The sequence below is a fragment of the Triticum aestivum genome, chromosome 3B (assembly GCF_018294505.1).
Source record: "Triticum aestivum cultivar Chinese Spring chromosome 3B, IWGSC CS RefSeq v2.1, whole genome shotgun sequence".
Classification (NCBI taxonomy): Eukaryota; Viridiplantae; Streptophyta; class Magnoliopsida; order Poales; family Poaceae; genus Triticum; species Triticum aestivum.
Genome location: NC_057801.1, coordinates 407428420 through 407446036, shown reverse-complemented (window position 1 = coordinate 407446036; position 17617 = coordinate 407428420). Strand labels below are relative to the sequence as shown.

The 17617-nt window shown below is 42.9% G+C and overlaps 1 protein-coding gene across 1 annotated transcript; it reads right to left on the bottom strand.

The window, feature by feature from the left end:
- Nucleotides 1–10387: 10387 nt before the first annotated feature.
- LOC123070094 (carbon catabolite repressor protein 4 homolog 6) lies at nt 10388–16849 on the bottom strand. Its single transcript, XM_044493117.1, has 15 exons — nt 16593–16849; nt 16016–16514; nt 15395–15558; nt 14925–14990; nt 14680–14732; nt 14445–14526; nt 14273–14322; nt 13997–14087; nt 13492–13584; nt 13353–13385; nt 13183–13268; nt 11825–13073; nt 11486–11571; nt 11305–11389; nt 10388–10934 (listed from the first exon to the last, which is right to left on the bottom strand). Exons 1-15 carry the CDS (start codon nt 16650–16652, stop codon nt 10881–10883), a joined length of 2751 nt encoding a protein of 916 aa, XP_044349052.1. The 5' UTR covers nt 16653–16849; the 3' UTR covers nt 10388–10880.
- Between the last annotated feature and the right edge of the window lie 768 nt (nt 16850–17617).

Genomic DNA, 17617 nt, shown 5'->3' with positions numbered 1-17617 from the left:
GAGGGATAAATCTTGGTTCTTTCGTCTTTCAAGTTCCTCATAGTGATCGGCAGATATAAATCACAAGTGACTCAAAGAATAGAGCTATGTTCCCCAGCAACGGCGCCACAAAATAGTCTTGATAACCCACAAGTATAAGGGATCGCAACAGTTTTCGAGGGTAGAGTATTCAACCCAAATTTATTGATTCGACACAAGGGGAGCCAAAAAATATTCTCAAGTATTAGCAGTTGAGTTGTCAATTCAACCACACCTGGATAACTTAATATCTGCAGCAAAGTGTTTAGTAGCAAAGTAGTATGGGAGTAACGGTAACAGTAGCAGTTTTGTAGTAATTGTAACAGTGGCAACGGTAAAGTAACTAAGCAAAGAACAATATGTGAAAAGCTTGTAGGCATTGGATCAGTGATGGATAATTATGTCGGATGCGATTCCTCATGCAACAGTTATAACATAGGGTGACACAGAACTAGCTCTAGTTCATCAATGCAATGTAGGCATGTATTCCGAATATAGTCATACGTGCTTATGGAAAAGAACTTGCATGACATCTTTTGTCCTACTCTCCCGTGGCAGCGTGGTCCTTTCAGAAACTAAGGGATATTAAGGCCTCCTTTTAATAGAGTACCGGACCAAAGCATTAACACTTAGTGAATACATGATGTCCTCAAACTACGGTCATCACCGAGAGTGGTCCCGATTGTTGTCACTTCGGGGTTGTCGGATCATAACACATAATAGGTGACTATAGACTTGCGAGATAGGATCAAGAACTCACATATATTCATAAAAACATAATAGGTTCAGATCTGAAATCATGGCACTCGGGCCCTAGTGACAAGCATTAAGCATAGCAAAGTCATAGCAACATCAATCTTAGAACATAATGGATACTAGGGATCAAACCCTAACAATGGAGGAAGGTTGATGATGACGACGGTGACGGATTCCCCTCTCCGGAGCCCCGAACGGACTCCAGATCAGCCCTCCTAAGAGAGTTTAGGGCTTGGCGGCGGCTTTGTATCGAAAACGCGATGAATCCTTCTCTTTGTTTTTTTCTCCCGAACGTGAATATATGGAGTTGGAGTTGAGGTCGTTGGAGCACCAGGGGGGCACGAGGCAGGGGGCGTGCCCAGGGGGTAGGCGCGCCCCCACCCTCGTGGACAGGGTGTGGGCCCCCTGGCCTTGATTCTTTCGCCAATATTTTTTATAAAGTTGCTCCGTGGATTTTTAGGTCATTCCGAGAACTTTTATTTCTGCATAAAAATAACACCATGGCAGTTCTGCTGAAAACAGCATCAGTCCGGGTTAGTTCCATTCAAATCATGCAAGTTAGAGTCCAAAACAAGGGAAAAAGTGTTTGGAAAAGTAGGTACGATGGAGACGTATCAACACCTCTCCGGTCAATAACCAATAGCAGAACCTGGATCCCATATTGGCTCCTACATATGCTACGAAGATCTTTATCGGTCGAACCGTTATGACAACATACGTAATTCCCTTTGTCTACCGGTATGTTACTTGCCCGAGATTCGATTGTCGATATCTTCATACCTAGTTCAATCTCGTTACCAGAAAGTCTCTTTACTCGCTCCGTAATACATCACCTCGTGACTAACTCCTTAGTCATTTTCTTACATGCTTATGATGTGTATTACCAAGAGGGCCCAGAGATAGCTCTCCGATACTCGGAGTGACAAATCCTAATCTCGATCTATGCCAACTCAACAAACACCTTTGGAGATACCTGTAGAGCATCTTTATGATCACCCAGTTACATTGTGACGTTTGATAGCACACAAGGCATTCCTCCGGTATCCGAGAGTTGCATAATCTCATAGTCCGAGGAATATGTATTTGACATGAAGAAAGCAATAGCAACAATCTAAACGATCATTATGCTAAGATAACGGGTGGGTCTTGTCCATCACATCATTCTCCAAATGATGTGATCCTGTTATCAAATGACAACACATGTCCATGGTTAGGAAACCTTAGCCATCTTTGATCAACAAGCTAGTCTAGTAGAGGCTTACTAGGGACACGGTATTTGTTTATGTATTCACACCTGTATTGAAGTTTCCAATCAGTACAATTCTAGCATGAATAATAAACCTTTATCATGAATAAGGAAATATAAAATAACAACTTTATTATTACCTCTAGGGCATATTTCCTTCATAATAGTCGTTCTATTTATATGAGTAATATCTTTTATAGTCGTGCACCCTTGTTGAATGGTCTATTCTTGTTGAATCTCTATTGTAGTGACACACATATTCATAATATTAATGATAAAAGATGCAAAGTTGATAATGATAGTGCAACATACTTGTGGAACTGCCGTTTAGATCATATTGGTGTAAAGCGCATGAAAAAAATTCCATGTGGATGGAATTTCGGAATCACTTGATTATGAATCATTTGGTACTTGCGAACCATGCCTCATGGGTATGATGACTAAAACTCCATTCTCCGGAACAATGGAGCAAGCTAATGACTTATTGGAAATAATACATACCAATGTATGCGGTCCAAGGAGTGTTGAAGCACGTGACGGGTATCGTTATTTTCTGACCTTCACAAATGATTTGAGTAGGTATGCGTATATCTACTTGATGAAACACAAGTCTGAAACATTTGAAAAGTTCAAAGAATTTCAGAGTGAAGTAGAGAATCATCATAACAAGAAAATAAAGTTTCTGCGATCTGATCATGGAGGTGAATATTTGAGTTATGAGTTTGTCCTTCATTTAAAACAATGTGGAATTGTTTCACAACTCATGCCACCTGGAACACCACAGCGTAATGGTGTGTCCGAATGTTGTAATCGTACTTTATTAGATATGGTGCGTTCTATGATGTCTCTTACCGATTTACCACTATCATTTTGGGGTTATGCATTAGAGACAACCGCATTCACATTAAATAGGGCACCATCTAAATCCGTTGAGACGACACCGTATGAACTATGGTTTGGGAAGAAACCTAAGCTGTGTTTCTTAAAGTTTGGGGATGCGACGCTTATGTCAAAAGGCTTCAGCCTGATAAGCTCGAACCTAAATCGGAGAAGTGTGTCTTCATACGATACCCTAAGGAAACTATTGGGTACACCCTCTGCCATAGATCCGAAGGCAAGATCTTTGTTGCTAAGAATGGGTCCCTTCTAGAGAAGGAGTTTCCCTCGAAAGAAGTGAGCGGGAGGAAAGTAGAACTTGATGAGGTAATTGTACCTTCTCTCGAATTGGAAAGTAGCACATCACAAAAAACCTTTCCCGTGATGCCCACACCAACTAGAGAGGAAGCAAATGATAATGATCATGAAACTTCAGATCAAGTTACTACTGAACCTCGTAGGTTGACCAGAGCATGATCTGCACCAGAGTGGTATGGTAATCCTGTCCTAAAAGTTATGTTATTAGACCATGCCGAACCTACGAACTATGAAGAAGCTATGATGAGACCATATTCCGATAATGGCTTGAGGCCATGAAATCTGAGATAGGATCCATGTATGAGAACAAAGTATGGACTTTGGTGGACTTGCCCGATGATCGGCAAGCCATAGAAAATAAATGGATCTTCAAGAAGAAGACTGACATTGATAGTAATGTTGCTGTTTACAAAGCTTGACTTGTCGCGAAAGGTTTTTGACAAGTTCAAGGAGTTGACTACAATGAGACTTTCTCGCCCGTAGCGATGCTTAAGTCTGTCCGAATCATGTTAGAAATTGCCGCATTTTATAATTATGAAATCTGGCAAATGGATGTCAAAACTGCATTCCTTAATGGATTTCTTAAAGAAGAGTTGTATATGATGCAACCAGAAGGTTTTGTCGATCATAAAGGTGCTAATAAAGTGTGCAAGATCCAGTGATCCATCTATGGACTGGTGCAAGCATCTCGGAGTTGGAATATACACTTTGATGAAGTGATCAAAGCATATGATTTTATACAGACTTACGGTGAAGCCTGTACTTACAAGAAAGTGAGTGGGAGCTTTGTAGCATTTCTGATTTTATATGTGGATGACATATTGTTGATTGGAAATGATATAGAATTTCTGGATAGCATAAAAGGATACTTGAATAAGAATTTTTCAATGAAAGACCTCGGTGAAGCTGCTTATATATTGGACATCAAGATCTATAGGGATAGATCGATACGCTTAATAGGACTTTCACAAAGCACATACCTTGACAAAGTTTTGAAGAAGTTCAAAATGGACCAGTCAAAGAAAGGGTTCTTGCCTGTGTTATAAGGTGTGAAATTGAGTCAGTCTCAAAGCTCGACCATTGCAGAAGATAGGGAGAAAATGAAAGTCATTCCCTATGCCTCAACCATAGGTTCTATCATGTATGCTATGTGTACCAAACCTGATGTGTGCCTTGCCATAAGTTTGGCAGGTAGGTACCAAAGTAATCTAGGAGTGGGTCACTGGACAGCGGTCAAGAACATCCTCAAGTACGTGAAAAGGACCAAGGATATGTTTCTTGTTTATGGAGGTGGCGAAGAGCTCGTCGTAAATGATTACGTCGATGCTAGCTTCGACACTGATCCGGATGATTCTAAATCACAAACCGGATATGTATTTATATTGAATGGTGGAGCTGTCAGTTGGTGCAGTTACAAGCAGAGCGTCCTGGCAGGATCTGCGTGTGAAGCGGAGTACATAGCTGCTTCGGAAGCAGCACATGAAGGAGTGTGGATGAAGGAGTTCATATCCGATCTGGGTATAATACCTAGTGCATCGGGTCCAGTGAAAATCTTTTGTGACAACACTGGAGCAATTGCCTTGACGAAGGAATCCAGGTTTCACAAGAGAACCAAACACATCAAGAGACACTTCAACTCCATTCGTGAAAAGGTCAAGGATGGAGACATTGAGATTTGCAAAATACATACGGATCTAAATGTAGCAGACCCGTTGACCAGCACCAAGACTCCATGGGTGTTAGATTCATTACAATGTAATCTAGATTATTGACTCTAGTGCAAGTGGGAGACTAAAGGAAATATGCCCTAGATGCAATAATAAAGTTGTTATTTTATATTTCCTTATTCATGATAAAGGTTTATTATTCATGCTAGAATTGTATTGATTGGAAACTTAAATACATGTGTGAATCATAAATAAATACCGTGTCCCTAGTGAGCCTCTACTAGACTGGCTCGTTGATCAAAGATGGTTAACGTTTCCTAACCATGGACATGTGTTGTCATTTGATAATAGGATCACAATGATGTGATGGACAAGACTCATCCGTTAGCTTAGCATATGATCGTTCTGTTTATTGCTACTGCTTTCTTGAATGTCAAATACATGTTCCTTCGACCATGAGATCATGAAACTCCCGAATACCAGAGGAATACCTTGTGTGATATAAAATGTCACAACGTAACTTGGTGATCATAAATATGCTCTACAGGTATCTCCGAAGGTGTTTGTTGAGTTGGCATGGATCGAGATTGGGATTTGTCACTCCGAGTATCGGAGAGGTATCTCTGGCCCTCTCGGTAATATACATCATAATAAGCTTGCAAGGAAATGACTAAGGAGTTAGTTACGAGATGATGTATTATGGAACGAGTAAAGAGACTTGCCGGTAACGAGATTGAACTAGGTATGACGATACCGACGATCGAATCTCGGGCAAGTAACATACCGACAGACAAAGGGAATTACGTGTGTTGTCATAACAATTCAACCGATAAAGATCTTCGTAGGATATGTAGGAACCAATATGGGCATCCAGGTTCCGCTATAGGTTATTGACCTTAGAGGTGTCTCGGTCATGTCTACATAGTTCTCGAACCCGTAGGGTTCGCACGCTTAACGTTCGTTGACGATATAGTGTTATATGATTTGATGACCTAATGTTGTTCGGAGTCCCGGATGAGATCACATACATGACGAGGAGCTCCGGAATGGTCCAGAGGTAAAGATTGATATATAGGACGATGATATTCGGACACCAGAAGAGTTTCAGAGTGAATCGGGTAGTCATCGGAATACCGGAGGGGGTTTCGGACACCCTCGGGAGGGTGATGGGCCTATTGGGCCATTAGAGGGGAGCACACCAGCCCACAAGGGGCTGGCGCACCCCCCCCCCATGGCAGTCATCCTGGTGGGAAAAGGAAAGGTGGGGGATTCGGCCTCCCACTTCCTTCCCTCTCCCCCCTTTCCTTTCCCCCTCCGACATATATGGTAAGGGGGACGCGGCCAGGGCAGGAGCCCAAGTAGGATTTGGCCCTACTTGGGGCGCCTCCTGGCTGCTCTCCTCTCACCCCACATATATATATGTGGGATGGGGCACCACACAAGACAATCTCTTAGCCGCGTGCGGTGCCCCCCTCCACAGTTTTGTCCCTCGGTCATATTTTCGTAGTGCTTAGGAGAAGCCCTGTGGAGATAGCATCACCATCACCATCACCATGTTGTCATGATGTCGGAACTCATCCACTACTTCGCCCGTCTTGCTGGATCAAGAAGGCGAGGACATCACCGAGCTGAACGTGTGCTGAACACGGAGGTGTCGTACGTTTGGTACTCGATCGGTTGAATCGTGAAGAAGTTTGACTACGTCAACCACGTTGTTAAACGCTTCCGCTTACGGTCTACAAGGGTACGTAGACACACTCTCCCCTCTCGTTGTTATGCATCTCCACGGATAGATCTAGCGTGTGCGTAGATTTTTTTTTGTTTTCCATGCAACAGTTCCTAGTCGGCACTCTTTCATTCCCTCTCAAACATGGATTTATCCAATAAAATTCAAATTTGAAATTTTGTAAGTAATTTAAACTCTCTGCTCAAAAAATGGATAGTAATTGGCGGAGAGCTTGTTTTAACGCACTTTATATGAATGGGCTAATCTGATAATAGGACGTTCAACCCAGTGCATTTTTCAAACTGGGATATAGGATAAGTGGTATATCCATGATTTGGAAATTTTGGCAGCTGAGGAATAACTGGTTCTACAATTGTTTTTTGAGCAAACAATACCTTCCATGGATGATCAATTGTCTTGTATTTTTCTCTTTCTATTTGAATCGGTCAAAGAAATAGAATAGGGAGTGGAGTGAAGAAGTTGGCCGAGTGACCGTTTTTATTTTCATGTTGCTTCTTCTCGTTGGCTGCTTATAGACTGTCGTGATGGGGCACGTCGTAGAGGTGACTTCAGTAACCGCATTGTGGTTAAAGCGGGCTTCAGTAACTGCATTGTGGTTAAGTCCTCGATTTGGTTGGCCACAGGGAAGCAGAATGTGAGGTAGATGATGACAACATCACCAGTTATTCTCCTTACTTAGGTGAACGCACAGAGGGGGGAGTCTTATTTTTTTAGGGATTTTTTCATGGCATTTCTCCTGGATTACTATTTAGTTGAATGCATAGTGCTGATTTACTATTTTTATTGTACCGGTTTATTCGGGTGTATTGCTCTGTGTTACAAGGTACTGTTTCAGTTTAAGGTTCGGATGGGTTAATGTTGTCAGTTTATTTAGGTGTTGTTCCGTTTCACTAGTTTTACTGTTCCGAGGCTAGGGAGGAGGAGTATCATTTTTTCCTTCTGCATTACTGTTCACGTGAATGCATAGTGCTGGTTTACTGTTTTTGTTATCCTGGTTTATTCGGGTGTGTTGCTCTGGATTACAATTCGGTTATTGTTTTGGTTTATGGTTCAGGTAGGTTGATGTTTTCGGTTTATTCAGGTGTTGTTTCGTTGTACTAGTTTTACTTTTTGGGTTATTCGAGTTTGCTATTTTGGTTTATTTGGGTTATTGTTTCGGTTAGCAGATCAAGGTTTATTCGGATACTGTTTCGACTTTTTGCTTGGGTAATTGTTGGTGCACTGTTCACTGATATCGTGGTGTAAAGATGGACAACAATCGATTAAGATTTATTTTTCCCACCTGTTACTGTTCTTCCAAATATATTGTCCCGGTTTACTGTTTTGTGTCTTGGCAGCAACATCAACGAAAGAATTGGGAGACGATCGTGATGGCTCTGCATTGATACGCCCGCGGAGAGAAATGATGTGTTAAAGGAAACCTAAATCATAATCCTCTATATAATGACTGGAGGTGGAGGAGGGGGAGAGAAATGACATGTAAAAGAAATCCAAGTTTTTTAATAGTATGTGCATTTTTTCTGTGGAAGCACTATTACACAAAGGCATTGTTCACTGTTGGACATTGTTCACGCATAAAGTAATGTTCACACGCGATTACTGTCCGCCAGCACTGTTCATGTCGTCCACATAATGAACAGTAACCTTCCCAAAAAACAACAAAAAAGGAGAAAAAGCAAATGCTTCCTGCTTTAGTATAGTAACTTATTTGGGGAAGAACCCAAATGCACCAAAACTCTTGAAATTGTATTCCAACCCACATGTTCAACAGAAATCCAAAAAGGAAATGGAAGAACAAAGGTGCATGATCTTCTCCTGAAGAGGAGGTCTCATACATCTCCACTGGTGGAGGCCTTGGATATATCTCAAAAAGGGGATGCCTTGTATCCTACATGGGGAGGGGGAGGAAGGAGCTAACCTCTACTATCCAATTGTCTATACTTAGCTCTAACCCTAGACATGAGCAGAGGTACAGCTATATATAGGCTCAATGCAAAAAAAACTAGGGACTAGAAAACTATACATGGGTCTGGACCCAAATTGGTGCACATAGTCACTTCTGGACAGTTTGGGCTAGATTTCTTCCAGTTGGCAGTTTTAATGCAGGACAGTTCGTGGCTTTGGCCCAGAGAGTTCCACAACACGGCAAATGCACTTATTTTCCTTCTTGCTCCGTGCCTTCTTGCTCTGAATTTTCGTCTTCACGATTATTCAACCCTACGCGCAAACAAGGTTCAAGCATTAGGTGGCACACCATCCTCAGCCATTACCAAGTGGGGAGTCTGTAAGGAAAAGATTCACCTCATGGCGTATTGCATTTGCATGAGCCCTTGGCATTGGTCCAATTGGTGCTTCCTCGGCCTTCTTAGGTGGCGGTGAGCTTACACATGGTGATGTCAATGGAATCCGGTGTATCACATTTTCTTTTCTTGAAGCTCACGTCAATATTGTTGCATCATGTATTCATATGACTACCGTTGTCCCTCCCTCCTATTGGCATATTGTTGCATCATATATATCCACATTGCTCCTTTGGTCTCCCTAACCTTTATCTCTGTCTCCATCAATGGGTTGGATGATATCTCCGTACTCCGTTGGACGTAGAATCTAGGGGCGGGATGGTGACACTGGGGCGGGGGACAAGAGCAACAGACAGAACAGTTAGGCACAACACGACAGATGAAGAGTGTGAAGCAAGGGACCACTACACATCATTTGCTTGTTTTTTTAATCAATCAAATTTTTGAGCCGCTCGATTGACACCTGAGGGAGGGATCCCGTTTATCTTCTATCTCCATTTGTTTTCTTCTCTTCCCACAATGCCCAACGAGATATATTCTAGCCGCACCCCGACACCCGCCCCTTGCCCCGCCTCCGGCGAGGTCTTGTCTGAGCCCTCCCCGTTCCCAACTCCGTCTAGTCGGACAAGAACCTGCACCATCAACCTATTGCCACGCGGCCATGCCCCCGCTAGTGACTTCATGACCAAAGCCCACCTCGTATCCAGCTTTGTCCAATCCGACCAGAATATGCACCATCAACCTACTGCACACGTCCGCCGACAATGCCATGGCCAACGGCGGTGAGCCCTCCCTTTTTTCGACTCCATCCAATCCAACACGTGCCATTAACCTAATGCCACGCTTCACCGGTGACGCCAATGCCAACCGCGTCTTCCCCATCTCCAACATTGTCCTGGCAAAGCCTCATCGAGACGCCTCTGCTAACCACCCCACCCCTGTCTTTAACCTCAGGCGCTACTTTCTGCTCCCACAAAATCCACTAAAGCAATTTTAATTCTCGGGCAACGAGGATCAGCAAATCCAGGTAAACCATGCAAACAAGAATAAGTATTCGCATTGACAAGCTTCTTTTGCAATTATACAAAGTATTGTTGAATGAAGCAAATGTGCGTTGTGACCGTCCAATCCAACCGGAAGGCCCCCCATAAAAAATACTACTCCCTCCGGGTCGGAGTGAGTACCTTGTTCACTAAGGACGTTTTGATAGTACAATTAGCGAATAAAGGGTGTATGTAGCATCAGGTACCTTGTTCACTAAGGACGTTTTGATAGTACAATTAGCGAATAAAGGGTGTATGTAGCATCAGTCAGGAGACTGATATTAACTACACCTGCTTATTTCGAAGAATTCAACACTCCCATATGACAAGATTACCGTTGCGAGCATAGTAAAACTATAGTACTTCATAATGCAGTGTCAGTCAGGAGTCTTAGTATGCACCAAACCTGCTTCTTATGTCGAAGAATTCAAAGCTACCAACTATTCCAGATTTTCATAGCATGGTTTCTTTTTAGTCCAATCAAATTGTAACTTACTCCCTCCGTAACATAATATAAGACGTTTTTTGACACTGTCATGGTGTCAAAAAACGTCTATTATCTTACCGAGAGAGTATCATCTTAAGCTAAGCCGTGGTGCCTGCAGTTTGTCCATCCAAGTCAACAGCAGTTGTCCATTGCTGGGCTCTCACTGAGAAACTTGACCTATGTCTCATGTACAATTACAAAGCATGCTGAAAAATGAAAATGCTGGCGAGCTCTTATATTGACCTAAGAAAGCAGGAATTTTTTCATGTATATATATTTACTAAACATGATTGACGGAGAAATGTTCAGCAATTGTTCTGGATATGATTATTTCGCCTGAGGCTTCTGCTAGGTAGTCAGTTGTCTTGTCATGCGGGTGCCTTCAATGGCACTGAAATCCCTCTCTTACAGTCTCATGAACATCATTCCTTAAACGCCAGTTCGCAGACCAAGGCGATATGATCACTTCCCCATTTCTGTCAACCAACAGAAATAGACACAAGTAGTAAAATGTCATGAGGATACAGCAGTTAACCAGTAAAGAAGCCATGAACTGAAGAGACAAACATGCTGCTTCTGTCTCTAAACATTTTAGAAACTTCATAAAATTAACACTTTTATCTTTTTGACTAGTATAGTGTATGCCTGTATGGTAAGAACATTAGCTCTATGAAAACAATGGCACTTGATTTTTGGTACAAAATATTTTCATAATAAGTCATCTTTTTGCTACTAGCATATTAGAATAAGAAACCATAGTCAGTCACACATTGGATACTGTGGAAAGTTCAAACAATGCATATTGTAGACAGATGGAATATAAGAAAAATATTCATAAGGTAGTACCTTTGTGGGGAATCCATTTGTTTCCTTCAAAATCACTTCCGGAAATGTATCTAGCACGCTAACAGTCTGAAGATCTTCAGAAGCCCTTCATTATCATATTACAAGGTTGTCATTGGCAGCAATTAGATTGTAAAATACTGGTGCATTTGAATAGCTAAGAGTTTCAATAAAGCTTGCTTACCATACGTAGTCCACTGTCCCCATAAATTTTCTGTTGTAACTGGTTACCAAGGGCTCCTTATTGGCATCTTTTGTCCCATTAAAATCCTGATTGGATGAAGTTATCAGTAAGCACCAACTGTTCTCACAAAAGCCTGAAATATACTAGTACTTGTACAACATTATTCACTAAAACAAAACTGTACATTGCTTTGTGCTTTTAGAGTTAAAGAACTGTAAGCACAACTTGCCCAAATGTTCAATAACTCAGAAAGAGATAATAGTGAATGTCCTGGTGTTTTCAGTTACAGATGGATGGTGAAAATGCAGCCAAGTAAATTAACAATAAGGCATCAGTTACCTCCACATCTGTGTAGACACTCCTTACTTTCAAATTATGTTCCACATAAGTACACTCTTCCTTCCCAGTAGCAGCCTTGATTTCATCTACTGTCCACCTGTACGGATCATTATAGTACCCTCCATAAGGAACCACCTTGTGAGCGTGTAGTGAACCATTTGAAATTTTTGGCAGCTGATCATTATCCACATGTAAGCATTCATTATCACCAGAGAACTCTTTGAAGGAGGTAGGGTCAGATATCACATTGGAGCACAAATTTTCATTAGCTGTGACATCCTCCTCAACAGAACAAGCATGATTTCCAAACTCTTCTGGACAGGAATACGAGTCTAAATGCTTGTTGGTTACTTCAGGAGTACACTGATTGCCACAGGAATCTGAAGTAGCACTATTTATTTGATGCGTTAGTTCTACTGGAGATGTTAAGTGAGTTGATCCAGTATTAATTCCTTCTTCTACTCTCATATTACTCATTTTATTCCGTGCATCAGCAGACGTCAGAGAATCACTGAAATGGGATGATTCTGACTCGGGAGTTGTATAATTGTTCTGACCAGACATAGATTCATTGCACTTTTCCTTTTTACCAGGGTTTTCTTTTGATACATTCAACGACGTATCTGATTGAAAACTATTTCCTTCAAAACCACTTGTGACATCTTCACAAATCACATTCCCAGACAAGTCTCCTTGGAAATTTGAATCCTTACTGCTAACACCTCTTAATTCTCGGACAGAATCTATGCACCCAGATAGTTCATCAGATGAAAGTAGGTGTCTGCTATCAATTGCTTCACTTGAATCTGACTGGAAGGCCTCATCACATACATCAGTTTGTGAACATTGGACACCACCAACGTCAGATTCTTTTGATTCAACTTTGATTCCTCCAGAACATTCTTCAGAGGAGCTGTCAACGGCCACACCGTCTTCACGTTCAGTTGCCTTTACATGGTCTTCACCATCAGAATTATAGGCATCCTTTGCAAGACCTGCCAAACAGCTTGATAATCCTTGCTCTTCAAGATTACTAGGGCCAGAACAAGATCTATTGTTGCCAAAATATTTACTCGATTCAGAGTTAAAGCAAGATGTTGAAGCAGTAGCAGTCAAAACAGGTTCTCTTCCAGCAAGGCAAGAATCTCTGACCAAACTTTTTGCTTCACTTTGAGGCTTATGGACATCTCGAGTAATTATTCTTCCCTCTCTACCATTGGTCGTGTGTAAAGGTGGACGGAATGTATAACTGATACAAAGCAACCATTGAAGTGAAGATAGGTTAGGATTTTGCAGATACATTGTGGCGTCCAACATAAGTACTCAATAAATGCACTTCCATCAAGTAGAAGATTTACCGAGATGTGTTAGAACCAGTATAAAGCCCATGTGAACTAGTTTGCTGCCCTGATATAGCATTTCTTGCAAGTCCAAACAAATTCAACTGCATGATTGTGAAGCTTCACAAGTTTCAGCTCCATGATATAACATTAATAAGTTAACTGCAGAAAATGAAAATTTGTTCTACCTTTTGCTCTGATATAAAATTGTACAGCGGGCTCTGGGCAACATACATACCTTGTTAGTGTTAAAAATGAGTATAACAGCACAAGAAATAGCGAAGTAGAATGGACTCTCGAATGCAAATATACATAGTTAAGTACTACCTTCGGTGTAGCGTTGAAGTCCCCACAGAGTATTACCGGAGCATCATTCCACCTCTTAGATGTAGCATAAGCTTGGTCAAGGAGTGTCCTTATCTGTAGGAAATAAAGTCAGCATGAAATTAAGTGCATAAGGATGCTAGTGGTAGATAGCCAAGAGCAAAAGAAACACTAGATGATGCTTCATACAGCAAAACAGCAGAGAGAGGGGAAAGGCACAATGGACAAATCTTTAAAAGATGCCAAGAAAGTATCACATGATCAAATATCATAGCAGAACTCAACAAAGTTACATCGATATTTTTTACTAAATAATGTCTAACACATGTAATGTTCTTACCATGTTAAACATATGCTAAACTAAAGTCAGACAAATATGCAAACAAAACCTTGATTCAATTACAAAACAGAAATGCACGTGTCAAGCAGCCAAGTCAGGAGCAAACGAGCATTGTATCGGCAAATACATGAAATTAAGACACAAGTATCAGAGGAAAAAACAATATACCTGGCCAAGTTTTATGTCCCCTCTCTTCGGATTATAAAGAACATGAATGTTACATATAACAACTTGTTTGGCTTGTTGTGGATGGACAGGGCTTTGAGACAAAAAGAAGCATAAGCATGGGTAAGTCATACAAATTTGTGCTTCATTTCTTCTGTCTTAAACAACATATAAATATGATACAGTAACTAACCACAAATCCCAAACACAACCACATGAGAAACAGAAGGTAGCAGAATAGCAGTTATGAGTCTGCTGGGTATTTCAAATCGCAATTACCTAGTAGATAAGTGAGTAGGCACAGTTTGCACATTTCTTGGAAACACTGACTGTACATTACAGCAAAAAATGGTTAGCAGATTTGGATGGCATACAAGACTGTAAGCATAGCAGAAGCACCCAAAAGAAAAAGGCTCAAATGTTTATCTAATTGCCCATAATTCAAACTCACTTCTAAAACACAAAGCTGTGCAACATTATCCCGAAGCCCAAGCTTATTGAACTCGATGTCTTCTTTATAACACAACCGGAACCTGGTGAGTGGTAAAAGTCTTAGATAACCATGAAAATGTCCCTATGAAATGAATTGAAGCAAATTTAATATGATCACCCCAAATTCTGGACAACGACAGTAGATAAAATATTCCACCACACAAAGACAAACAAGAAAAACTTGAATTGATTACCTTGCTGTCCTCCAAAATATGGCACATCCATCAACAGCATTTCCAGTCCGCATCTGTGTCACCATTCAGCAAATGTGCAAATCACAGTCATGAACTCAAAAAAAGTTTGTTCCTATTCCCTCAATGACAAAAAAAATAAAAAAAATCAATTCCACAAATGCTACACATATTTCAGTCATTTCCGTGAACACTGTAAATGAAAATGCCTACAATATAGCACAGCGTGAATAAACTTAGAACATTACCTTCCATATGCCGCTATATCCTCGGGTTGACATTTCTTGTTCAAGGTCTGTAAATTTGTCTACCTCCTACAAGTACAAAGAAGATGGTTACAAGAAGAAACAAAAGTTCAAACAAGGAATGAAATGCTGACATTGAACGAATAGAGACCCCCCATCAGATCATATATTGTACTCCCTCCGTTCACAAATATAAGATGTTTTGGATATTTCAATATGGAGTACATACGGACTGAAATGAGTGAACAAACACACTAAAACTTGTCTATATACATCCGATTCTGAAAAAAGTTAGAACATCTTACATTTGTGAACGGAGGGAGTACTTACTTGCTGACTTCCATGGACAACATATATTCATCAATTGGAGTTAGGAAATTGGCATATTTTTCTCCTTACCATGACTTGAGTTTGCCAACATCAGCACAACCTGCTGAGATTGGTGCAGTACAACAGCTTTTCTTAAGAATTACCTGAAAACATATAATATCTGGACGCCACCAGCTGATCTCTAAACCAATCCTATTCTTACGCCAGTTCCAGTCCATGATGAATGATGGTATGTCTCTATAAAGATCTTGGTGCTCCTGGGCCAGATAGTCCGCCAGTATATTGTACGACAGAACCTTAAACCTCTCTGCAGAATCAAAAGTCCATACTCAAAATACAAGAGCAAGAACTGTATTCTTTTATAAGAATAATGAGGATCTCACACACATCATATTTACTCAAGTCTAATACTAAGTTTGGAAAATAACACAAGTAAATCTCTTCGCAAGCATATCACAGATATTACCGACACATTTAATGTCCCTTAGCACATCAACTGGAACTGTCACTTCACAGTTCAGGACTCCAAAGGCATCTATTTAGATTTGGAAATAAAATTCCAAGTTTTTCATCATGAGAATAAGACTAGCTATAAATGACACGGTTGCAATCATTATTAAGAAAACTTTCAGTTATGAAACAGAGCTAGGAATAATTACTATTAAGTAAAACGAGTATACTACTTGGACTTGAGAGTAATGCTCCTACGATGGTTTTACAACACATTGCTGCAAACAAATAAATGTTAAGCATTGAGATGCTACCAGTATGGCGAGGTGGCAGCTTCTGCACAGATCGCCACTCTCGTTTGTACTGTGCCAGACTTGGATGCAGCTGTGGCGCCGCAGGTCGGAACCCAGCATTCCGTGGCAGGAACCCTCCATTCGGTGGCACAACGCTGTATGGCTGTGGATGCCAGTGACCGTACTGATTCGGAGTCCCATAGCCGTACTGAGGGCCTGGGAACGGCGTCTGCGGCGGATGGCTGTAGTTGTACGGCACAAACCCGTAAGGCTGAACCTGCGGCTGCGGTTGTGGTTGAGGTTGGCCGTAGCCATATCCATACGGCGGCGGCTGGAACTGCGGCCCGTGCCTGTACTGCGGTGGAGGCGCGCGAGGAACCCCGCCGCGGCGGAGGGAATCGTTGGCAGAGGGCACAGTGCTGAGGTGAGAATCGCCGCTAACGAGCTCGGCGTCGGCGTAGGCGGAAGGCGGCGGGGGGCGGGAGGAGTATCCGCGGTGAGGCCGCGAGGATCCTCGGCGCTGCAAAAGGGGAGAAGGGTGAAAGGGGTTTAGATGTCAGGGATTGATAGGGAGGAGGAAGCCCAAAAGGGCACGTACGTTGTAGTGAGAGGACATCGAGGCGGCGCGACGGAGAAAAGCTGAGGGGACAACGCGCATCCCTTTTGGTCACGGCGGTGGCGGCAACGGCGGGCGGCGACCTGGGAACGGTCGCATTCGACGAGTCACCGGGGGCGGCGGTGTTGACTGCTGGCGCGGCGACGAAGGGAACGGAGGCGGTGTCGCTGCGGACGCAACGCCGAGGCGAGCGCCTTGAGAAGGGCGTCGGCGTACTAGGCTTTCCCGTCTTCCTTACACTACCTTCATATCAGGCCCTTGATTTTCGATCGGATGGTTGGCAGGAAAATGCCTTGTATCTGCAGCAGTATTGTTCGGATAAGCTTCCATGAAAGAACATATATTGCCAATTGCCACCAATCTGTACCTACCTACTAATAAAGTCATTAATCCTCTTCACGTAATGTATAACAAAAATAAAGTCATCGGTGCTTTTGCCCGTCCATCGCTAATTTTCTGTCGCGCTCCCCTAGCCCCGCCACCCTAGCCCTCGCCCGCGGCCGCTCCGGCCTCGGCGCCCACCGCTTCCGCGTCGATGGCCACTTCGGCCCCGTCACCCACCCTCCCTAGCCCGGGCATGAACTGTCCCCCCTCCACCGGTGGCCGCTCTCGCGACCTCCGGTGGCTCGCCTCCAACCCCTCCTCGGTCGGGTCCATCAAGGCCACGCCGTCCTACCACGAGGCATTGGTTGGCGCGACGCCCGCGCTCTCCTCGTCGCCGCTGCCGAACCGCCGCTCGCCACCGCCCGCGCACTGACTGCACTTTGAGATCCATCTGCTCGAGTCGCGTCCTGAGGCCGCCTTGGAGTTGGCCAAGGAGCACCGCCGCAAGCGTCCCCAGCGGCAGTCGGGCCACTCCCCGCGGTCTTTCCTCCCCGCCCGTCCATGGAGAAGGCCCTCGGTGCCTTGGCTTTGGTCACCCACGGGTTGAATGTCAGCGCGACATCGGTTGCCGCTTCTTTGGCCATAAGGCCCGGGACTGCACGATGCCTCGCTCCTCCTCTCCT

Coding starts and splice junctions, on each gene's coding strand:
- LOC123070094 (XM_044493117.1), bottom strand. CDS start 16,652: ATGCGCGTTGTCCCCTCAGCTTTTCTCCGTCGCGCCGCCTCGATGTCC. Junction 14,088..14,272: donor CCTACTCACTTATCTACTAG/GTAATTGCGATT, acceptor TTTGTCTCAAAG/CCCTGTCCATCCACAACAAG. Junction 11,390..11,485: donor GGGACAGTGGACTACGTATG/GTAAGCAAGCTT, acceptor ATGATAATGAAG/GGCTTCTGAAGATCTTCAGA.